Source organism: Botryllus schlosseri, chromosome 14 (genome assembly GCF_051294905.1).
Source record: "Botryllus schlosseri isolate E-star chromosome 14, Bs_hap1, whole genome shotgun sequence".
Taxonomy (NCBI): Eukaryota; Metazoa; Chordata; class Ascidiacea; order Stolidobranchia; family Styelidae; genus Botryllus; species Botryllus schlosseri.
Genome location: NC_137249.1, coordinates 533,392 through 557,584, shown reverse-complemented (window position 1 = coordinate 557,584; position 24,193 = coordinate 533,392). Strand labels below are relative to the sequence as shown.

General features: G+C 41.0%; 2 protein-coding genes and 2 long non-coding RNA genes across 6 annotated transcripts in view; 2 read left to right on the top strand and 2 right to left on the bottom strand.

Annotated features, from left to right (window-relative positions):
* Positions 1-431: 431 nt before the first annotated feature.
* Positions 432-5,128, top strand: LOC145455320 (ectoine dioxygenase-like). Of its 2 annotated transcripts, none has more exons than XM_080333288.1 (8): positions 432-744; positions 2,010-2,115; positions 2,513-2,708; positions 3,308-3,399; positions 3,642-3,819; positions 4,456-4,592; positions 4,649-4,706; positions 4,976-5,128. In XM_080333288.1, the coding sequence occupies exons 1-8, from the start codon at positions 738-740 to the stop codon at positions 5,081-5,083; spliced, it is 882 nt and encodes a 293-aa protein (XP_080189414.1). In that variant the 5' UTR covers positions 432-737; the 3' UTR covers positions 5,084-5,128. The 2 variants fall into 2 exon arrangements, with proteins under 2 accessions (XP_080189414.1, XP_080189415.1); XM_080333289.1 differs by lacking the exon at positions 432-744 and adding an exon at positions 785-854.
* A 2,626-nt stretch (positions 5,129-7,754) lies between these two features.
* The window catches only part of LOC145455305 (uncharacterized), a 105,805-nt gene continuing 89,366 nt past the window's right edge, over positions 7,755-24,193 (top strand). Inside the window, exons 1-18 of one of the 2 annotated variants that reach the window (XM_080333261.1) lie at positions 7,758-9,406; positions 9,859-10,051; positions 10,428-10,589; positions 11,916-12,037; positions 12,427-12,551; positions 12,813-12,968; positions 13,625-13,729; positions 13,788-13,988; positions 14,936-15,122; positions 16,201-16,271; positions 16,794-17,040; positions 17,627-18,653; positions 19,333-19,452; positions 19,508-19,621; positions 20,079-20,273; positions 21,103-21,223; positions 21,776-21,931; positions 22,468-22,784. In XM_080333261.1, the coding sequence (XP_080189387.1) occupies positions 8,869-9,406; positions 9,859-10,051; positions 10,428-10,589; positions 11,916-12,037; positions 12,427-12,551; positions 12,813-12,968; positions 13,625-13,729; positions 13,788-13,988; positions 14,936-15,122; positions 16,201-16,271; positions 16,794-17,040; positions 17,627-18,653; positions 19,333-19,452; positions 19,508-19,621; positions 20,079-20,273; positions 21,103-21,223; positions 21,776-21,931; positions 22,468-22,635 (4,008 nt within the window). In that variant the 5' untranslated portion in view covers positions 7,758-8,868 and the 3' untranslated portion in view covers positions 22,636-22,784. Of the gene's footprint in view, positions 9,407-9,858; positions 10,052-10,427; positions 10,590-11,915; positions 12,038-12,426; positions 12,552-12,812; positions 12,969-13,624; positions 13,730-13,787; positions 13,989-14,935; positions 15,123-16,200; positions 16,272-16,793; positions 17,041-17,626; positions 18,654-19,332; positions 19,453-19,507; positions 19,622-20,078; positions 20,274-21,102; positions 21,224-21,775; positions 21,932-22,467; positions 22,785-24,193 lie in introns of those variants that run through there. The other variant, XM_080333262.1, reaches the window with a different exon arrangement.
* On the bottom strand, positions 9,196-13,694 carry LOC145455328 (uncharacterized). The gene is made up of 2 exons (XR_013920316.1): positions 13,581-13,694; positions 9,196-13,021 (listed from the first exon to the last, which is right to left on the bottom strand). It is a non-coding gene; the product is annotated as an uncharacterized LOC145455328 (long non-coding RNA).
* On the bottom strand, positions 16,063-19,400 carry LOC145455326 (uncharacterized). Its single transcript, XR_013920314.1, has 2 exons — positions 19,278-19,400; positions 16,063-18,703 (listed from the first exon to the last, which is right to left on the bottom strand). It is a non-coding gene; the product is annotated as an uncharacterized LOC145455326 (long non-coding RNA).

The following is a 24,193-nucleotide window of genomic DNA, read 5'->3' as shown; positions in this document are numbered from 1 at the left end:
CCTAATCTCACGACACCCTATAGCCCAAATCCTCACTTTATAATACCACCACCTTCATTTAACAACACCCAACCCTAACCCAACCCTATTTTTACGATACCCCAACCATCCCAAACCCGATCCTATAAGTCAATTATAAAGCCCATATATTTTGACGCTTTCATAGGATATACCCTGATTGGTGAAGGTCACACTTTTGCGGATAAGAAATTACACGCTATAGGAATAGCGCGCTTTTGGCTTCTGTTCAAGATCAGTTCTCGCAAAAGTGTTCGGATTGCCGAGAGTCAGCCAGTATTGTGAAGTCTCGCACAATGCTGTCACGGGGATATTGTTCACGGTCGGCTTGATTTTGTTTGTTTACATTCCCGATCCACGCTCGGAATCGGAAAACAATTTCGCAGGAACTCGCGCCGCGTCCGCCTGCTAGTTTTTATAGCGCGAGGTGCGGACGGATTAAAATGTGAGCAAGGCACAAAGTGAGGCTTCCGTGCGAACCGCTCGCAGCTGCAACGAGTCAGCTTGTCTTACAGCTCGGATTTCTTCTATCGATTCTTCTTCGGATGAGCTTTGAAGACAGCATTGTCACAAAGAGCAATGAAAACAAGTTGACTCAACATCGACGACGTCATCTCCCGATCAAAGTCGCATATTCGCCTCGCGCGTCAATATTGACATTATTGTAGCCACTGCAAGCCATTCTGACGACCGAATAGCGGCTTTCAAATCGAATAACAATGGCAGGTGAGTCATTTTATTTCGCGTAATTTGTCGCAACGGATGTATCGAGTGAGAAAAGCGTATTTAACTATATCATATGTGAACCTCAGGTCTCAGATCACAATATTGATAAGGTAAATTACCAGAGCATTTCTATAATCATCAATGAACAATCTGAATATACTGTCGCTCATATCTTGCATAACATATCACAATCACGCCTCGCATAGCAGAGGATACGTACAGGGTGTTTGCCCCCGAATTGCAATCAATTGCACTTATCTATTAGATATGAACCTCAGGTCTCAGATCATAATAATGATAATGCAATGCGCCGAGGCATTCTGTAATATAAGCTACGGAAAATGGAACTGAATAATGTGAATAGAGTCGCTTATTATATCTTGCAGCTCATACCAATATCACGTTTCGCCTTGCGCGGGTGTACTTGAGGTGTTGTTAGCTCTCGAAATTTTAGTAAATTGCAATGAAACTATAACAATAGTCATTTTTACTTCGCTTAAACCAGTGGTTCCCAACCTTTTTCGACCGATTCGCCCCCTTTTCAAGGTCAACACCGATCATCGCCCCCCAAATTTTGTGTACCGAAAATTGGGGATGCAAATTGCAATCACCGGCGGGTTGACTATAAAAAAAAAAGTCAAATTTTCGGCTCGATGTCTGATTTGACACACTTTTGTAACTAAATTTCCGTGGGTTGACTAAAAAAAAAAAAATAGGTCAGCCGTTTTCACGCGTCATCGCCCCCCTATCGCCCCCTTCGCTGTATTCGCCCCCCGTCGCCCCCTTTGTCCATTTTCGCCACCCTGTCGCCCCCTTCGTCATTTTCGCCCGCCTAGACCGCCAAATCGCCCCCTGGGGGGCGATATCGCCCACGTTGGGAACCACTGGCTTAAACCGTTACTTTTACTCGAACGGAAATATTCGACGCCAAATACTACTTTTAAACAGTTTTATGTATTTTAGGCAAAACTATAGGCCTAATAATAACAACAGCTTGAGTAGCCATTTTAAGTATTCTAGTCCTAGTTTGCGCTACTTATCCGAGTGGCCTTGTTTTTGTACCACTGCTTTTGGATATATACTTATACTTAGTATTCTCTAATCAAAACCAGGCCTAAAATACTCAATTTTACTTATTTGGAAATAGCTACTTCCACTCGAGAAGAAATTTACGACTTTACTTCTGCTAAGCAGCAGCTGAAGTCAAAGTCTCAGCCTGAAAGAATTTGCTTTCACTTTTACACGATGTAAATCATAATTTGCAGATAACTCATCATGCCCGCCTACCTTTCATCGCCAGCCAGGCGTGAAGTTTGATGTCACAGACGAAATGCAACGCGATTACAACGAAAGCGGATTTGCGATTGTCAGGTAGGTTAGCCAGAATATTTTCATCTTTTCCAAATTTGATCGGAATTACAATGATAGCTACAGTTTTTTTTATTAGATTGGAATTGTAATTGGAATAGCTGCACACTTTTTCCCAAATTAAATTGGAATTAGAATTTCTGAATTCCTCAAAACTTGGAAATTGAACTGAAGGGGATGGCGAATGTCTGTCTCGTTTCACACTACAGTTCCAGGGATACCTAGGACTTCTAGACATCCCTGTACAGTTCTCCTGTTGCATTTTCAGGAAAAGCAGAAATTAGATTAGAATTAGAATTCGAGCACAGAAACAATTCACAAATTAGATCAGAATTAGATTCGCACTGATTACACAACTAGAATTATCTTAGTCGTCCAAGTCGTGATTTGTGTTCCACAGAAATTTGTTTTCCGGAGATGAGATTTCCCGGTTGCGGTCGAATCTCGAAAGTCCGGACTCTGAACTCATGAAAAGATCGTACTCGATTTCCGACGGAGATGGCGGATTCGTGAAGATGATTCTGTGGAATCACCCTGGAAATGATTACTCTGGGATGATGGGGCGCTGCGAAAGAGTTGTGGACACTTGCTCTAAGGTTCGAATCAGATCGCTTATAGGGTGGCGGCCTAAACATTACAACGGGATTTTTTTTAGAAAATTGGGGATCGATCGTATAGGTTGACTAAAAATATAGATCATTTTTCCTAGTCGACACCTTAAAACCTGCTTCCACGTATAATTTAGGTTGGGTTGACCTTGCCAGAAAATTCTAAAGTACTGTAGAAGTTGTCTAAAATTCTAACCTCTTGAGGAAGTAGTTTGAGTGAGCAAAGTCTACTTCAGTGCAGAGAAAAGGTAAACGCACTCCGTTACCGCATTGTAAGCCATTCCAACAGATGAAAATCGAAGATCCACCTATTCTTATGAATTTGTTTGCCTGCGCCACCCCAATAGATGATCTCAAAAAGTTGTTTCGCGTAAACAAAACCCACTACATCTAGGGATTTATCTCCATAAGAATGGGTGTGTTCCTCATTATCACCTATTGGAAGGGTGTGAAATCACAATGTGCTACCTTAAATGGTGTTTACGTGATTTCCATCGTACCATACGGTGAGAACTATGGGAGTATAGACCATTTTCCATCCACGGATATACGGTGCCGATGCTGAGTATGGATATTCTCTTTTGCAGCTTGCCGGTGGCGAAGTATTTCACTATCACACCAAGATGGTTTTGAAGGAAGCTTTCACGGGAGGAGCGTTCCAGTGGCACCAGGACTATGGGTGGGGCTGATTTAATACCCTCAAACTATCTGTAGAAGACTTGATAGCAATATTTATATAAGCTTGACCAATTATAGCGGAATGTCTGTAATGGAATTGGTGAGATGTTTTTTCGATCTCATTTTAATTCTAATCTAATTTCTGGTTTCCTTAAAACGCTTCAGGAGAGCGTATAGTGCGAAACGAACTAAGCTTGGTGTAGAAATTTGCACATATCTGCTATCCAACTTTAATCGTGACAGGTACTGGTATCTGAACGGGATACTGCGACCCGACATGATATCCGTCCAAGTTGCGATCGATGACGCGGACCGCGGAAACGGGGGCCTCCAAGTGGTCCGAGGATCGCACAAAATGGGGCGCATCGATCACGGAAGGGTGGGGCAGCAGGCTGGGGCGGACTTGGAGCGGGTGGAACAGGTCGTTGATTTTTCAGTTAAGATTAGGGGGTCTCAACCTGGATCACAAGACATTTTTTAGGGGGTGGGTGCAATGAAAAGAAGTGAATAATGAGATGACTATAAGCAATAACAAAAGAAATACAGTAAAATTCAATAATGAAAAAGCAAACTCTCTAAATTGCTAGAAAGACACTGGCTGGTTGAGATTTGAGAAAAATAGTTTGACCACATTTTTTAGGCAAATATAATACAATATTTTCATCTCATTGCTGTTACCTTTCCCATCCACATATCATTGTGAATGTGGATTTTCAACAATCTTTTGTATATTCAATATGACGCGTGACACTGGTCCCTTCACCCCCATCCACCAAATCAGCAATTAAGACATTGTCAAAGCAAAAAGTGAATATGTAATAACTACTATCATTATTATTGTGCGTTGTATTTACATCATTATTAATTCTTACTACAGTGTAAACTGGTTACAGTGTAAACCAGTTTTTAAATTAAAATATAGATTCTTAATTGTTCACAATGGTAGAAAAAATAGGGAGGTATGATTTTTCAATTTTTTTAATCGGGGTCACGGTGTAAAAAAGGTTGGGAGCCCCTGTTTTAGACATAATTTGGAATCTTTTTTTGTTACTGCCAGGCGTTGAAAGTGATGCAGAAGGTTGATGTCGATTTGAAAGCTGGAGACGGATTGTTTTTTCACTGCAATCTTCTGCACACCAGCTCGCAGAATAAAAGCCCGCGTAGACGGTGGGCGTACATATCTTGCTACAACAGGTTGGAAGAGTTGAATGTATGTACCGTTTGGTTAATCGAAAAAGTTCTATCCGCAGAGCTGACAACGATTCGTACAAAGACCACTTTCATTCGCGTTACACTCCGCTTGATAAGGTAATGAAAGTCAATCCGCTAGTTGCGCTGTAGGGCTATAGAAGCCTTGGCCACCCTTGCGCAGACATTTGCTATTCTCGTACTTATGAATGAACTCTGATTTGATATTAAATAATCTTGATTTTTGTTGTTTCTTTCTAATCCGGAATTGAATTCAATTTCCAAGGTTTTGCGAATAAAGTAATTTGAATTGTAATCCGATTTGCAAGAATATCTAATCTAATTTGGAAAAGGTAACAATTTTCTAGTTGTCCAACTTTGTTTGCGAGGTTCCTGATTCTGCCGTTCTTGGATGCGACGATTTCGTGACAATGGACGGCAAATGGTTTCACAGGCCTGACGAATCTTCGTACGATTACATTCCGGAGAAGAAATAATATATTTCGTTGGAACTTGTTGATGTAAATATACAGATCTGTAACCACGAGAGTGTTGTGGCCAGTCAGTTAGTGGGGCAGTCATGTCGTTGACATTTTCATCATTTCAATGCACCACAAGACTGCGATACAATAAAAGGATAGGAAGGTGTCGATGTCGAAACGACCAGGAGTATTGTCTTTTGAATGTAACACCAGTCCTGGCCTAATGGCATGTGACTAAGAGGCTTGTTCACTGAATAAAAAGTAATAGAAGATAACATAAAATGATTAGAGATGAAACCGAACGCACGGAATTTGTCGGTATAGGCTAGGTCGATATATCAGATCGTGGTCCGATAAGCTTGATAACTGATAGTATGTAGTAAGTAGTGTTTGTATTTCGACTTGAATGAGGGCAATGGGCATGCTCGACTATTCTCGACATACTATACCACAGTCGTGGTTTTCACGTAATTGACGATATATATATACTCTTGGAGGTTTATAACTTCAACATGCAGTTTGAATAATATATTGACATTGAAATGAACCCGAATATTTTCGGCTAACACTCGTCAGGGGTAATCGTCAGCAACTCGTAGAGAATTGGAAAGAACATTGTATATAAAATCAACTGTCGTACAAATATCTTATCCATTCTCTGCTATTTTAGTTGCTAACGATTGCAGCCGAAAAGAATCGCGGTCATTTCAATATGAATATTGAAATTTCGTGAAATTTCCGCCGAGCATATGTTAGTTGGACGAAAAGGACGAGGATTTTGAATCCCAGGTGAAGTATATTCGTTGAAATTCGTGGGACAGCGACCGCAACTGAACTGATAACAAAACTTGACAATTTCTATTTTCCTGGTAACTTTGTTCTATGTCTAGAATACCGAATCTTTTGAGTATAGTGATCGTATCTATCGCTTCATTGCGCGGTTCTCATGAATCGCTTCCATTGTCGCGTTGACTCCGCCACAGATAATGATGTCACCCATGAGTTCCGCGCACAAATTGATATCTCGGCTTATAGATCCGAGCTCGAGATTTCGAAATCGTCGATCAATTTGTGGACGCGACGTCTGATAGTCGTGAGATAGCTCGACCGAGATTAGATAACGCGTTTGGGAATATTCCGCGTAGTTCTTAGCTGCCAACTATGGGACAAAGTAATAATTAGTCGGCAGTCAACTACAGTTTTTGTTGTGGTTACGGATTTTAAAAGAAATAATAGCTGCCGAACCACTAGAGAACACGAGTATTCGTTTAACCGTGATGTTCTTTCGGGCACTGCTTGCTCAGAGTCATCACTACTAAGAGTGGCGTAGTCAGGGGTGATTTAGCGGTCGAAACCTGTACTGATGCCAATCCGATTCCGATGAGATCAACATTATTGAATATACAGTTAGTTGCGGACTTTTGACGGTCGTTATTTTAGGCAAAGTTTTATTTGTGAGTTTGGAAATGCGAATCTTGAAAATCACGTAGTTTATAAGTCTGAATCCCAACCGGCCAATCAGCTGATCAAACAGCGCGCGTTCACGGCGGAACGGATCCAATTCTTCGCAGTCGCAGATCAGTCGAAGGCCGTTCCATCTCCATTTGCTCCTAAAATCTGAAAATCGCTTGTCAGGTTCAGTCATGGGTGACAAAAGTACGATATCACACGGGCGCGTTGATTCCTAAAATCATATTTCGCTAAACAGTCAGTCATGCAGCGACATTTCCGTGAGACCAAATCGGGTTTGTATCTAGCGCATCGTCTTTTAAGGTCCTTGTCGCATGATGAAAATCATAGGCATGCAGAGTGACTGAAGAGTAACGGTTTAAGGTACGAGAAGGACATGTCAGATTGTGCCGAGTGCTGAAGAATGCTCATTCAATAGCATCTGCAGCTAGTCCGACTGCTGTATTGACTTGGCGTAGCACTGTCGTGCAACCGCTGCAGCCTTGCTCGTCAATTACTGGAGTCGTTGCAGCAGAAGTCCTCGAGATGCGGCGTTGGTGGCCGTTCGATAACGCAGCCATTGTCACTCGACACATTTGACCGGAGAAAACAAAATATTTTGCAGAAAGTTGGCGGCGTCGAGATTACCGGCTTCTCGAATGCCGATAACGCGACGACAACTATTTGCCTGGAATTTCGACGACGCTCTCTCTTACAAAGTTGGACACAAAGCGGGCGACAGGTTCGGATGTTGCGTGCAAAAGGCCGACTTGAGAATGGCTTTGCGCAAAAGTCAGCTCCGAAGGGCGAAAGTTCAATGAAGGAGCGGGCTCTGGAAAATGGTGATTTGTTAAATAGATGTTAAAACATCCCCGAGATGGTTTTCCAATCTTGCTTTCTAACAACAGAGATGCAAAGGGAGAATTGTTTTACGTCTTGGAAATTTTCACTGTCTTGTCGCTCTATCTCGCTATCGGCTCGTGTTTCTAATAGGCTCCCAGCGGGACGAAAGAAGCTCCTTTCTCCTTACGAGTAGCTTTTAAGTACGCTGGTAAATGGTGACTTGGGAATAGGACGAGGGCATAGTTTATGATAGTGAGCCGACGCCGTTTTCGATAGATAGAAAGGTCTTTCGAGAGCTTATTGGAGGTGCAGAACTTCGGCGTATAGGTCACAATTACGATGATGATTCCAATTCGCTGGTAAGCTTCGAAATAACCTCGTGAGGGTTTCACGAGAAAACAAAGTTAGAACGTGATTCGCGGTTTTGCGGCATCCTGGAATTTTGCGCGATCGGTCAATGTCGAATCCCACGAATGTTCGCTGGAAATTGCATACTGATCGCGACTTTCTTCCGGAGATGTCGGGATATTATTGTTGATCCAAAAACTCAGCAAAAGACAACGAAATTATTAGCCAAGTGCGGAAGGGGGGATTTTGGTGTCGAAACAATCGCGGTCAAAAAATAATTATCAAGTTGCTTCGGAATTGAATCTAGTTAGCTGTGGCTCCGTTAGTTACTTGCGGATATTTTAATGTCGTTTGTGCTAGTTGTAGTTCTAGATGCGAGTTTGTAAAATGGAGTATAGTTTGTAAAAGTCTGGCGTATATCAATAACTTATTTCTATATACATATCATTATATTATTCAATTGTATACTGTTAATTTGCACCTTCAAGAGTCCATTCGGTGATATCGAGATACTGCTGTTGATCCCAAACCCAGCAGTACACAACGAGAGGCTTGTACGCCCGTGGGAGTTTTGCAGATAGCAGCATTTACGTCACGTAGCGCGGCACTGAAGTCGCTTTCATGTCAATTTCTCGGCTTACGAACAATCGATGACGTTTGAGGGTCATGACCGCGTCAACAAGCCAGAACAATCGGCCGTTTTATTGCGTTGTTTATTGAATAGAGAGACAATAAATAAATACTGTATTACAGAAGACGTTATCACAATAAGACTTCCAACACTGCATTCATTACAGCATGATATAGTTAACTATAACACTTTTCTCGTGCCAAGTGTGCAGTTTCTTATTAAAAAAATTATCACCAAAAGACTGCGGTACAATGAAATGAATAGGAAGGTCTTGGACTAACTCTCGATAAGGGGCAAACGAAGAATCTTGGAGGCATATCAATTATACTGCGATGAATTTACGCTCTTAGTGTGGTACACTGTAACATAACTGACAGCGTTTTCTTATTTGTGTGTTAAAATCTAATTATTACAATTGGTATTTTCTTTATCAAAATATATTCAATCGCTGGCTTAGTTCTACTGGTTACTCTGCGGAAGAGAAGGCTGTCAATGATTCAGGGATTAAAGCGCTGTTAAGAGTGTAGTCATGCAGTATCCCGCCACCTATTCAATGCATTACAGTACAGTTTTTATTGCAATTGATATCATTTTCCCAGAGCTTACTTCGAAGCATAAGATGAGATTACGAGGCCTGCTGGTCCTCACCCTCCTCACCTCGGTATCGGCCGATACTTCGCGCCGATACGAGAGGCCGATGTCCAGCGAGGCGATCGCCCGCGCTAAATTGCGTGTTATCGCCGCGAGAAAAGCGCTCCAGCCTCGAGGATCGCGCGCCTTCACAGACTCTCATTGTCCGGAATCGTGCATTTGTGGCGTTGCAAAGCAAGTTAGTTGCAATGCCACGTCACTAAAACGAATTCCTCGCGGTTTTCCTGCAATCGTGGAAAAACTGAATCTAGGAATGAACAAAATCGGTTCTCTGCAAAGAAAAGACTTCAAAGCGTTCGGTTCGAATTTGCTCGAACTCGATCTACATGACAACGAGATCGCGATTCTCGGAAACGGAATTTTCGGGGATACGAAAAATCTTCAAGTTTTGCAATTGAGCCAAAACAGGATCGAAGGTTTCTATGCCGAAATAATTGGGTGCCTTTATTTTGTACAATGAAACCAATCAGCATATGAATCCTGACGAAACTTGAATGAACTTGAAAAAAATAACCAGCCCCTCCCTGATCCTGGGTTAGTAATGTTCAGATTCGGATTTTAGCTATATCTATATTCGGACATATTTCAGTCAAAATTTAAAATTCAATCGAAATTTTGAATAATTTAGAGAAGTATTATCCTAACATGCACTCTACTAATGCATAATAAGGGAGGATCTGCCGGTTAGTTTGGTTGGTTTCTCAAGTTTATTAATGTTTTACAATTATCCCTGTGTTCATTAGTTCATTTGATATATTAATTTCATTTGCTGCATTAGTTTCATTAGCCACTTAAGTTGCATTGGCTACATGAGTATCATTTCAATAAAGGCACCCGATGGCCAATTCCTAATGTCACGTGTTTTCAGATATCCGGAAGACCTCATTCCGCGGCCTCCGCAATATCCGGTCACTGCATCTGGATCACAACCGGATATCGAAGATACATCCGCTAGCCTTCCGATCTCTCACCAGGCTTGAGTTTCTGCAGCTCGCACACAACCAAATACGCGCAATCGACAAAGGACTTTTTGTCACGCTTCATTTTCAGCGATATTTCAAGTAAGTCGTCTGCATGTGGAAAACTAGAAAATTTTCAGCTTTTACAAATTAGAACTTGGAAATTAAAGAAATACAATCAAAATTAATTTCAATTCGTATCAAACCAGAGTTGATTCTCATATGTACGAGAATGGAAAATGTCTGTACCCCGAGCTTGGCTCGTTTCTCATACACAGTTCTCATGTATCGCATTTTCATGAAAAACCATGAATTATAGACTAGAATTTAATTATGAGCATTACATTTCACACATTACATTAGAATTATATTACGGTCATTTTGCTCTAATTAGACAAATTAGACAAGTGAAATTATTTAGTTGCCCAAGTCTGTTTGTACAACTCCATACTTAAAACTTATTGGCTTTCATTCGCAGATATTCAAGCTTACGAAATCTTCATTTGGAAAACAACAAAATCACGAATCTTCCACGCCACGTATTTGACCATATGGATCAGGACGCGTCCATTCACCTTTCGGAAAACCCGTTGTATTGCTCCTGTCAATCGAGATGGCTGTCAGAGCAATGGAATCGTCGGTGGGTCTTTACCTAAACCAGCAGTGATTCTTATCCTTAACTGGCTTGATGAACCCTTAAGCTAATCTTCAAGCTATATTCGATGAATCACAAAACAAAAATTCACCACATTACACATCTAACACATCTATAGCGTGAGATATGGTAGTGGTATGATCCGCAGCTGCAACGCCAAAAGGTTGTGGGTTCGAGCCCGACCGAGGTACTCTCCAGGATCCAAGACCAAGTGTTGAAAGTTAATCTAGGCCCCTCCCTCCTACAAGTCGGCAGATACGGAATCCAAATAGAGAATATCAGCGAATTTATTAGAAAATTACATTGGCTAACCCGTGAAATTGTTGCATAAAATGAAATTGGTTTCCTAAAAAAAAAAATAGAAAATAGAAAAAAAAGTAGAATATTTTGGATTAGAAAAAATAATATTTACGGTTGGAAATTGTATCAAATTGTCGCTCACAATGCTCAGTTTGTGTGAACGTGGAGGTACGCGTATTTACATGTCTTGAATAAAGAATAATTGCCGTATATCTGAAATGATTTTGACACAACTCTTTTAAAATTTTGCTGCTTAGCCAAATGAATATTTCGACGTAAATACTATTATTTTTCAATCCAAAATCTTCGACTCCAATAACTTCGTTTCTTTGGATCGGAATTGGCTCAAATTTGGAGTTCGGCATTATGTTAGGCAGTCTAACAATCCCGTGATTAGGTATTCTTCGAAATTCAGTAAACATTTTCATACCCACAGTCTGCGCACTCCGCGCGTCTTCATCGATCAAGTATTATCGAAATAGATCTATTCGAAAATGTTACGTCGCACCTGCTCACTATGACGTGGACAATGATGGATTAAATCGGTCGTCTGCTTATGTTTGGGGCGCGATTACATTGTCTTACTTTACTTGCATCCAGTACTGATCACTTGGAATCAATGGTATTGATTCGCTTTGGCTAGATCAGCGTTCAAACGAATCCCAAGGGTTCGCTAGCTGAAGTCACTCTGATTTGCAGGAAACATTCATTACCTGTATCTGTTTTTTGTGAAAATCACGTTTCAACGGTTTTGTTCTTTGAACATTGTTGTTAATGCACAGTTCATGTGTGTCAGTGTTCTATATACTAATTTATTAGATGTATGCTGTAGAAAATTTATGTTTTTGTGACTATAGGCGAATATTTGCGAAATTCGCTAAAGGCTTGAAGATTAGAAGGGTTAGCAATTACGTTAGACATCGCTGATACTGAATAAAATTTGATTTGATTTTTCCCGCGAATCTATAATTCCGACCTGTGAGAGATTAAAAGTTTTTTTTTAAATTGCAGATGTGACATCGGCTGTCCGCTGTGCCATTCTCCCGAGCGAGCCAGAGGCCTTCCATTGAATTCGTCAGTGGAGTGCTCGCGCTCTCCTACGAAGGAAATTCGTTCAATCGAAACAGAGAATGGTTCGCATCTTCATAAGAGATTGGACACCTAGATAATTCTAGTTCTAACCTAATTTGCAAAATGTTTCTATAGAAATTTCGCATATATGCTCTCATTCTGATTATAATCGAATTATGGTCTTCCTGTAAATGCTACATGAGATCTCGTGCGAAACGAGCCAGGCTTTGTGTAAAGGCATTTGCGGTTCCCATGCTTCTAAGAATGAACTGAGATTTGATATGAACAGAACTTGATTTTACTTTTCCGAATTTAATTCGATATCCACTTTTTTTCGAATTCGGTCATTCTATTGGTGATCTATTTTTTTCTTCTTGTTTACCAACCTCTGATCATCTGTATAGCTGGCCACAAATTGTCAACACATGTCTCACCGTTGATTGATTTTCAGATCTTATCTTGTTTGAAAACAGCAACGTTACGATGACTCTGGGAATCGTCTTGCACAGCAATCATCGATCTCTTATGACGTTGCGTTGCGAGTTGGCAAACGAACCAATCACGTCAGTCCGTCAGGTATTTCTCTTCTCGGTATCTCGCGCAAATGACATACGGGTCAACTCACCTGTAGAATCACCATTAGCAGTATAAATTCCCCGTTGTTATGTCTGTTATTAAAATTTGATAAAATTGTACTCTTTTTCGAATCTGAAAATATGGTTACCCTACTGTTTTAATGGTACCATTTCGAATTCTTGCATTGAACTAGAAATAATATTATATAAAATGTTTTGGATGAGCAAAAATCCCAATGCGACTTTATCCCAATACCGACAGATGGCCGACCAACGATTGCGAGCTTCGTTCGAATCTCAGTTCCGATGTTCCGCCCTGTTTTTGTCCTTGGGATTATCAGAGGAGGTCGTGAGGATGTACGAGAGACACTCGATCAGACTCATCCCACGGAACGGCAGAAGCGGATTCACAATCGAGGTTTGAACAGAGGTGCTCTACAGCGCAGTAGGATACTTGCATTTTCCCAAGACCTACGAAGAGATTTCACACAAATATAATTACTTTTGCTATTTAGAAAGGGGAATGTAGTTTTGAGATAACTTAGTGTCATTTTTACGAGTGAAATTATTACGAAAACCTCCTGAAATAACACGACGTAACAAATTCTAATGAAATTTCTGTTTGATACCATATTTTCATCGTTTTTGGCTAATTTTGGAAGACTGATTACAAAAATGCTATTACTTTTTCGCTATCGTCGATCATTAACCCTGTGTGTACTTTTTACTAAAGAAAGTCGTTTGGAGATCAATTTGCATCACTGGATCGGGGCAACTGAATATATTTTCAAAATGGCACTTTTCTGAAAGCTACTTCAAACTTTTCAAAGTTCAAATAGTGAAAGTAGTTTTGACTAAAACCTGTACTTTTTGAAACCTTTAGTTGAGTACTTTTCAGACATGTCATTTCTACTTCCACTGGAAGCAGTTTTAACACGTCCTGGGAATAGCTGGTTTTACTTGTTCAGGGTATCAATTTTTGGTATTACTCTTACTTGTACACTGGGTGGCAACGACTACTTTGACCAACCTGGGTTTGAGTCACCTGTCTTTGAGTCAAGTCTCTTGGTCCAGGTTCCAGGGGTCGAACAAGAGGATGCGCTGTTCACCGGAGCTACCATTGGCACGGATTCCGAATTTCTTGTCAACAGCAACGAGGTTACGATTCGATTCTGGAAGGTTCGATATTCGATATCACTGTCGAGTTGACTCAACTATGGAACCGTTCTCTGCTCAGATGTCAAACTTCTATCGTCTGGAGTTGAACTCCTCCTTCAGTCAAGAGCCTCATCTAGTTTCGGAAAAATTTTCTAAACCGGCTTGGGTTCAAATCCGCTACCCGGATCCGGCACTTATTGACGTGAAACTCTTGGAAGCTGGAAAGAAGTTTTCGACGAAATGCAAAGCCGTCGGTCAGCCTAAACCTTCCGTGACGTGGGTACGTGGACGTGATGTGTATACTGTGTATGTGTGCAGAGCTTCTCAACTTTAAAATTTTCAACTTTTCCAAATTAGATTGGAATTAGAATTATAGTGTAGCCTGTAGCGTCCCTGATACGGCTGTGTACCTAACAGGGAATCGGGTGTGTTCCTGGGCTCGGGACCTCATCTCTCTGGGATCGCCGCCTGCTCCGCGCTCGTGTGACGGAACGCCTAACACAACACAAGTCCATACGGTTATATTAAGATTGTATTCCACGACACAATACTCAAAACGGCGTTTCACACTAAACTTATATTCTCACAATACAAAGCGATACATGCAAACTGATAACGGAAACATACGACCTACCTATATATATGAGACACAGGCCTACATACAGCAACCGAACTTCACACAGCTAACCAAAACCTACACCAGCAGTAGTCTTGCCATCCACAGGCGAGGGACTAACTGCGAGACAATATCACTCCCCAGATGCTAGCACAGCATCGTCCGTGATCTTTTCATGCCTCAGTCAATCTATCGGTGCATGGATTCCGACAGGATTCATCCACCTCAAGTCCATACGATGACAACCTCCTGCTACTTGACACCCTTACTGCCTAATACTACAACTACTTCACGCTGCTGCTCTCGACTACTCATACTTCACGCTACCGAACACAGATACATACTCACTCACATCCATCTGCAGTCACGCTCTCAGTCAACTCTCTCATCAACTAACTCCACACGCGGTCTCCAGCCATATCACGCGCAACATAATTTCCAAAAGGCTAATACAGAACATTCTGGAAACCCCGGGTTGCCACAATATAGAACATTAGAACATAGGAATATTTCAGTAGTCAGATTAGGATTAAATACCGACATTTTGCAGTAAATATTCTAATTAGACAACAAGAGTCATCAGTTGTATCAAGAGGTCTGATCTGATTCAGGTTCTTCCTTCCGGAGAAAAACTCGGAGCCGGCGAAGAGAGCGGTCGGCACTCTGTGATGAAATCCGGAAAACTGAATATTCGGAACTTATCTCCGGACGACTCCGGAATCTACCGATGCATCGCCAATGTCGAGGAAGCCGCCGATCTGGCAGCTGTCAAGATCGGAGTCGTGGCTACCGATGGGGGTGATGCTTATGTGATTGAAAGCAAATTGGAAATAAATGGATCATTAAATTTTCGTTGTGGTTCTCTAAGTGGGGTCTGAGAACCCCTTAGGAGCCCGCCCTGGCCGCGGACTAGTTTTATATAATTTTATAGCTCAGTGGTTTTAATGGGAAATCCCCAAATATCTTGAACTGCCGTCGTCGCGATTGCTTGCTTTACTGCTCACTGCTCAGTAGCGCAAAACCAGCGTAATTGCTCATCTCATAACTACCGACCCGAATGCTAAAATTAAATAAACTTGGTCCTATCCGAAAGCTACTGTAGTGCCAATTTCCAAAATATACCTTAATATCAATTCATGGCAATGGAACCACCCAGAAATGTCCCTCACAGTCCGAAAATCGGCAGTGTTCCGAATACTTGCCGCGACGCGATAGAATTTGAATATTGCAATTAACAATACATGATAGTCCGCGGCTGCAACACCAATGGGTGCGGGTTCGAGTCCGACCGATGTCGACTTCCGAATTCCGATACCTAAGTGTTGGAGGTTTACCAAGGCTCCTCCTCGCCACCTCATCCGCGTCAGCGGTGTCTTACAAAAGCCTAGAGGTGGGCCGTGCTATAAGTCGGCAGTTATGGAAAATAAGAAGAATATCGGCCTGGTGTAAATGACCATAGTAGTCGACAAACACCATGAATACCCCAAAAACAAAACATTCGTATTTATTTTCTATTTTAATTTCAACTTATTCACTCCGAGGTTTTAAACTTTTCAACTGATGAAGAATTTCTATAAGCTAAGCCATCTTGACATATATTGAATAAATTGTCATTGTGAATATTTTGTTCGCTGCAATAGAATATAGATATTTATCTGGATGAGAGGGAGAGAGAGAGAGATCGAGAGAGATCATTGCTTCGTCAACCGGAACATCAATAACAAACAGATTGAGTATGTAGTAAAAGTACAATGCGTTCATGCCGTGACTCCATGAGTGAACGTTGTACGTGAGTTCCTCGCTGCAAATGTAAAAGTACACCAAACTAAATATGGTTGAAGAGAACTGCTCTAGATTATTGTCTGTGAATTTTCAGAGCCTCAAACTTCGCCAAACCAGGAATTCGTCTCGAAAGGAGGCAACTGGACGTCTCAATGCAAGATAGAGGTGACTTATTGATGCATTTTCCTAGAATTCTGTCAATAAACTGTGTGTCAGTCAGAGATTAGCACGGGTTTGGGTTTGAAAATAACGGGTTTCATGATTTTCAGCGGATTCGTATCGAATATGGATACGAAATTTCTTGTATCTCTTCAATTGCATGCCTCGCGATTTTGACAAAATTTGATCCATTACAGGATTTGTACTTGGATTCATGGTTCACGACAAGGTCGTGATTCAGTTCAGTTTGTCGCTTGTCTTTTTGTATTATCTTCTTTTATTTTTCATTCAGTGTGCATTCCTCCTGTTTACATCGCCTGGGCCCGGATCGGTGTCTGATTTCAAAGACTACTCCAAGTCGTTTCGACACCTTCCTATTTTTTCATTGTATCGCAGAAATGAACTGAACTGAACCCTGATTTATGCACGACAAGAAATGAACGATGTATTTGTATTTGCATCTGTAACCTAGAAGAGGATTCAGCTCGTCAAACACGGAATCCTTTCGATCAATCAATCTTGTTTCAGTCTCTCCAATTCTCGAAGACAGCCTGGATTCTACCAGATGGTCATGTGATCGCGGGTGATGGTGTGTACCGACACGGTCAGGTGACTACGCACCACAACGGCACGATCTCTGTCACCCATTTCCGGCCGGCATATCAAGGCTTGTACTTATGCGTGGGATCGAATGTAGAAGGAGACGAAATCTACCGTGTGCAGGTTCACATCTCTGCTATAGAAGACGATGATATCGTCGAGAACACAATTGTAGGTGAGTTGGCTAAAACAACAAAGGGGCAAGCGATGGAAAGATGACTTGACTCGAGTCACCTCCAAAAAATGAGTGACTTGACTTGACTTGAGTCACCTTCGAAGATCGATTGAATTGACCTGACTCGAGTCAAAATGTGCAAGGACTCGTGACTCAAAGGTTGTGACTTGATCCCAATGCTGCTGGAGGGTGGGTATAATCTCAGAATTATGAATGAAAAACTCAAATAACGTGTTTTATATCGTTTTTGTATGTAGCTCAACAATTTCATAGGGTCAACAGTGAAATTTGGAATTTTTAAAATATTTTTTATATTAAATTCAAAATATATAAACTACTGTGCGTTCACATCCACCAGTTGGAGCCAAATTTGATCAATGAATCCTGGAATCCGGAAAAAAGAAGTTATTTTTGAACAGCAATACTGAGGATATTCAGTTACCTACTTCAGAGCAGTTCCATATTCTAAATAAATACCAACTTCATTTTTATTTCAATCATCTTGCAAAATGCAATGCCTCGTACTTCAAAAATTAGACTTGACTCGAGTCAAAATGAGTCCTAAAATACAAGGGACTCGTTTCAGACGAATCGGAAGAGGAAATGGATTTGATCGAGACTGAAGTCGTGGAAGAAATCGAACTTTCCGAATACGATCCAGATTCAGACCCGGACTTTGAGTACTACGACAGTCTCGACGAGTCTCCATTACTTAATTCAATCGATCCGATCACGGACCAATCTCCCGAACCTACGTCTAAGTACGAGGACTTCTTGAAGACTCCGAGCGGTCGAGCAGATGAAAATGTTCGAGTTTTATCAACGGTCCGTACTCATCGTATCCCTCCTACAACAAATTCGAGGGCTTCCTACTCGACAGACAGCCCAAAACTAACTAACAAACAGACATCTGGACGTCCATACTTCGAAAAGCCAGAGTCATTACAACCGGAGATATTTGACCCAGAAATCCGGTTAGTCGGGGAACTCAGGTCTACAAACAACGACAAAAACAATAGCATCGACATTTTAACGCAAGAAATGGGTGATGACGCGTTACTGCCAGACCAAACGTATGAAATCATAGACGATGACATGTCCATCCCGGATGAAATGTACGAATCGAACTTTATCGAACCCGAACTTGACTCGAAAATGACTCGAAACCAAACCGAACCGTTCAACGAATCGAACTCAAACTCGATCGAACCAGGGTTCGACAACGCTCCCCTTGATCCACCGCTTGATTCTCCATGGTCTTCCTTTTTTGAATACGAAATACAAAAAGCCGTCGAACCGGAAACCTCAAATTCGACCACGGCCTGGTTTGATTCGAACTCGACCGAACTTCTTCTCCTGAACGCGACACAACGAGGGGCGCCATCAAACAACGAGACTACCTCCAATCCTCTTCCTTCTCAGTATGAGGTCACATCACGGGACTTGGACTTGGCACCAACAACGCAGACCGTCGTAACAACACAGGCTGACCCGATGACCATACCTGACACTACAGCTGGTCATCATGTCACCGTGCCAGATCAGAACGAGGTTTTCGAAATCTTGGACGATCCGGAGACTGGCAGAAAACCGACAGTACTGCGGGGAAACCGGTTGGTACATTTATCCCTGTTTTAACATCTCCTAAAACCCAGATGGTAATCTGTCAATACAAAATAAACTGATCACTCTCAACCATCTCTTGAACTTGAAGTGACTAGCACCTAAACGTTTGAAAAGTATCAAAATTTTCAGTTTATATATTTTTTTGAAATAATACGTTTATAAAACCAAGTAAAAATTGCAAAATACTGTTAGTGTTTTATTTCACTGCGAAAATGTTCTTCATTGTAAAATTTCATTATATCGATTCACCGTGAATCAAAATTTTTTATGAAATATTAGTCGTAAACGATTTACTCTAAGTTTTTTAGAAAGCGAGCATCCACGCCTGTGTTTTGCTAATCGTTTTATGACCTAGGTCTGCCATGTTCTGAGTTATGGAACCTCACAGCAAACTTTTCGAGACAAAATATACAATATTGAAATTTCTCCAAGATGAGTTGCACCTAATCTTTCAAAATTTTGCAACAAGTTGGACTGTCCTAGTACTTCCTAAAGCAGACGCTAGATCGGAAAAGGGGCATCACAGTTTTGAGTTGATATTTCACGCGTGAACGCACTTTTCTCCTGTAGTCCAATTTTTGATATTTTGTTTATAGCATAACGACACCTACCAGTCTGTGAAAGTTTGATGGTCATGGGGTAGCCATTCACAAGTTTTTCGTTCAGAGTCGTAGTCCACGGTCGACAAGGAGGAAAAGTTCTTCTTCCTTGCTCTCCTTCTCAAGTCGGTTTCCGCTCGTACTCTTGGACTTTGCCGTCTGGGGAGGAATATAAGAGGCCGGACAAGTATGCAGATGACTCGCAAATCTCGTTTACTGTTGAAAACTTTTTGAATTTCTAGACTCGCGTCTCGAGATTGGACCAAGTACGTACACAGGAACGGATCTCTGCTTGTCACCAGACTCAAGCCTCAAGACGCGGGAGATTACTATTGCGTAGCGCTAGACAACAACAAGTAAGATAAAAGCCTCAAAACAAGTGGTTCTCAACCAATCCTTATATCTGCTCCAATTTAACTATAGAACTAAATTGAAATTCAATAAAAATCCTAGTAAACCAATGACCCGCATCCCCAACTTTTCTCTCGGCGTGTTATTCTGTTTTTCCAGTCATGGGACTTGGAATATAGATCTAAAATATAATTGGATCTGGATTGGGTTGGACCACGCATTTACAAAAAAAAAAAATTTGATCAGCCATGATCCAGGAGTGCATTTGAAATTTTCGACACTGGACTCGGACCGAAAATATCAGTGGTGCTGACTACCTATTACCGAATAAACCTGTTTTTTGATTAAAATCACGTTTCTCACAGTTTTCAAAAGATTTGAAAAATTGGGTGGCCATGTTTTTTGGAATTTTACAAGGAGAAAAAATGACCTGATCTAAACAAACTATATTTTATTTTGAAGCGTGGAATATCGCAACCGCGTTTACGTGTTCGTTCTTGAGCGACTTCGTATTCGGAACCCCGCCAACGAATATCTCAGAGTGAAGATAGGAAGTGACGTCACTCTACCTTGCGACACAACCGGCAATCCGGAGCCAAAGATCGTCTGGAGAACTCCGTGGGGAGAAATCGCCTCGCTCACGAGATATGTGGAAGGGTGAGACATTCAAATATGCATTTTTATGTTCCTTTGCGTTATCTTTTATCGTCACGGACAGCATAATCTCCAAATTTACGAATTTATTCACCTGATTACTGGGGTTTCAAAAATTAGCTTTTGTGATATTCTTCAACCACAATATTTTCACTGGGATTTTTGATTGACATTTTTGAGATTTTTTACTTGCATTGTTTGTTAATATGATTCATATTAATACAAGGGCTTGGCCAGGATCGAGTGCCTGAGTGATTCGATTCTGAATCGAGTATCACTCATCATGACGTTATAAAAGTATGAATGATGGGGAAAGTTCAATTATGTACCCTTTATGTGACTACAAATAATATAATACCAGTTCTACATTACATTAAAGATTGTTTTTTTTCTAACATACCTATTTCATTGCACTTTTTGACAATGCTGCAGGGATGTATGCGTCGAACATAAATGATCTCCACTAACTTGCGTATCTTTGTACCACATGTTTCGTGTGCTTCGATGCGACCAATCGAAGCTTACAACTTTTCACGGCGGAAAATAATATCGAAACTATGCTTCTGTGAATTGATAAATAACTCTTAGTTGCAAGGAGAGTGTAATTTCACTACCAGACTTTAGAATTAATACTCAATTGAGATTCCAGTGCTCGAAACATTTTGCTCAGCCTTAATTATTACAGACCAAATAATTCACCCATTTTGCATTTGACTCACCATGTTGCCAAGGTGATGAGAGTCATTCTAAAAGCTTTTAGTGAAAAAACCAACAACATCAAGTTGCGATGAAATCCCTTTCTGCTGTCCGATGACGAATGGTGTTGTCGCAGGCTGGAAGTTCTGTGGAACGGTTCTCTCCGAATCCCGAACATGAGAGCCCAACTCTCAGGTTTGTTCGAATGCGTGGCTCGAACCGAACTCGAACTCAGGACCAGGAAGGTTTCCATATCGGTGAGTCTGCACACGTTGGTGTTTTAGGCTAATTTTACTTCTACTCAAATTTCTGTTTTTTTTTTACTTGAGATTTTGTAAAGTATTTTGTATATCACATTTTGTTATGTTATTGCTATTTTTACGTGTAGCATTTAGAGAGGCTACGACTACTTCGTACTAACTACTGAAGATTTTTTAGACTATTTCTACTTCTACTTGAGCTTCCTGTGTTTTGACGAATATCAAACTTTTTATGCTCATAATTTTGTAAAGTATTCTGTATATTGATTGCGTATATTTATCGATAGTTCTACTGGAAGCAGTTTTGACATGTCTTTCAAATCGCGACATGTACTTGCGATTAATTAGAAATTGACAAATTGAGTTATTTCTACTTCTACTTGAAGCAGTTTTGACATATCTTTGGAATTGTTACTTGTACTTGCAATTAAGTACAAATGTAGGGCGTTACTTGTACCTCTACTCGAAGCAGCTTGGAGATGTCTTTGACATTGCAACATGTACTTTTAATTCCTGGCTTTATTTCTACTTGAAACATCTACCACACAGACGATGCGTTTCCCGCCCCGGTTCGTGTCTCCGCCGAGCGGCATGTTCGTTGTCAAGCTTGGGAAGTCGATTTCTCTTCCGTGTGCTGCCGAAGGTTTTCCAGAACCGGAAACAAAATGGATGCTGGCCGGTGGAGGCAGCATCAGACCTAATGAGGTAAGTTGCGAGGTTGTGTATGCTTTGAATCTGGATTGACCTCGTGCTGTAGTAGAAATTATGATGATAGACCTAGCCGGGTGAGAATGTAGGGCTTCTCTATCAGTGGCTCTCAACCGGTCCGTAAAATATATTCAATTCAATTACAATATGCAAGAGGTCGAACGCTTTTCCATCATTGTGAGAAATATAACGTCAAATTCTAGATTGATATCGAAGTTTGGAACGATTTTCCTGCATGACACCGAATGGTGCAGGTGTTGTAGCCTACTAAAAACTGTAGCATACACCTCATTTGGGACAGGTCATATGTGAAAGCTATACACGTTGACTTTTACAGAACCTTCATTAAATTCGACAGTGCGATCAAACGAATGGACAGTATAACAGAGACTAATTATGAGATGTTTTGTTGGTGTTTTGGAAGAAAACTTGTTTTACCTGTGATAAACAGAACTGCTATTTCTGAATAACTTCAAGATGAGCTATTTATTGAGTGTCATATTCAATAGTCCATCATCCAGCTCATTTTTCAGGCCATTTTCTCCGGCAGTAATCGCACCGTACCTAAACTGCATGTCGAGAAGAACGGAAATCTTTTGATATGGAATGCCGAGAGACGAGACGCGGGAACGTACCATTGCGTCATCTCAAACTATCTGGGCCAATCCGCTTCAAAGGCCAGACTGGTTGTCACTGACTGAATTTGCTGTTATATTTGTCGTAGGCAATCTAAATCCTATAAGAGTTTATATAAGACGTTTTATTTTTCTCTATTCTGTTGACGCTGCGATCTGTATCAGAGATGATCTGATGTATCATTTTCAATTCGAAATTTAAATCCAGCATTGACTTTTTCTCGCGTCTGAATGCAAGCTCAAATCCGATGATGGTTGAAATTTATTCGAAATTCGCTTCAAAATTGATAAGTATCACCAAATTCGTGCCCAAAGCCATGTTGTCAGCACTGAATATTTAAAGAGCTCGTGATATTATTCACGTTTCATTGCACGTTGTGCTCCCTCTAAGACAGTGGTTCTAATCCTTTTTTCCGACACGCCCCCCTTTATGATAGTGAAAAATTTCGCGCCCCCCTTACCGTCATATCACAAAATCCAACCTGGATGCTAGCAACTCCAACAGATTGTTTGATGGCATGGAAGGTTATGACTGTTGATGAAAGAATTAAAAAATATGAAATTCGGTCAATAGATAGAGAAACACGCGTGAATTGGAGGTAAATCGCGTAGAGCACGATTTTTTTTTCAGTTGGCCGGCCGCTTCTTCGCCCCCCCTTTCAGATGCTTCACGCCCCCCAGGTTGAGAACCACTGCTCTAAGATGTCACGTTACGAAGATATGGTTGATTTTTGTAGCTGTTTTCAAGTTCCTGAATTCTTTTATTGCATTTTTGCGAACTATCCTTTATCCGCTAGATATACATATTGCGTTGTCACGTCGTGACAAATTGTGGAATCGTAAGTATCTAAAATCGTGGCAGATCATTTACAGAGTTTCTCGAACTTGAGCCAAGTTAGAATATGGCGCTTGAGGTGTTTGAAGTTCTTAAAAAACTTGAAAGCAGAGTTGTAATGACCCGACCCGAGTCGCAATTTTCATTGACTCGACCTGTGCATTGACTCGACTTGTGCTCGTACTGCGCAATGACTCGACATATTCTATATGACTTCTTAGTCAGATCTTATTTATCAGGACCGATAATTGAAAAATAAGCTCGGAAACTGTCGTATCTTTTTGAATGAACATGTTTAGAGTGAGAAAAACGAGTATATTATGAATGCGAGGCCTTTGATACCAGCCAAGAGTTTCAAAAAAGCGAGTTGAACTTGAATTGAAGTGAACACTATATATGATGGCTTAGACTCGAGTCACAGCACCAAGACTCGCTGATTTGTACTCAGGCGTACGTCGGTGTTAAGTTGAAAATGACTCGAGTCAAAACTAATAAAGTATGATTGACTTGTGACTCGTCACCTTGTGACTTGGTTACTTGCAACCCTGGTTGACAGACTTATGCCAGTAAGAAGTAGCGAGTCAGCTGATGGTCCACAGTCAACACAAATAAATTAAATGGCTGATATTTGATTAAACTCATTCTCGATGAAATATTTCTTGCTGTTATATAGCGTGCAACAGTGGAGCTTATCTACGTGCTAATGTCCATCCTCTGTCATCACGAGGAACTATGTCCGATCCACCAGGTACTATCAGCCTTTGCGCATGGAAACGATCATCACATGAA

Coding starts and splice junctions, on each gene's coding strand:
- LOC145455320 (XM_080333288.1), top strand. Junction 2,709..3,307: donor TTGTGGACACTTGCTCTAAG/GTTCGAATCAGA, acceptor TCTCTTTTGCAG/CTTGCCGGTGGCGAAGTATT. Junction 4,593..4,648: donor TACATATCTTGCTACAACAG/GTTGGAAGAGTT, acceptor TTCTATCCGCAG/AGCTGACAACGATTCGTACA.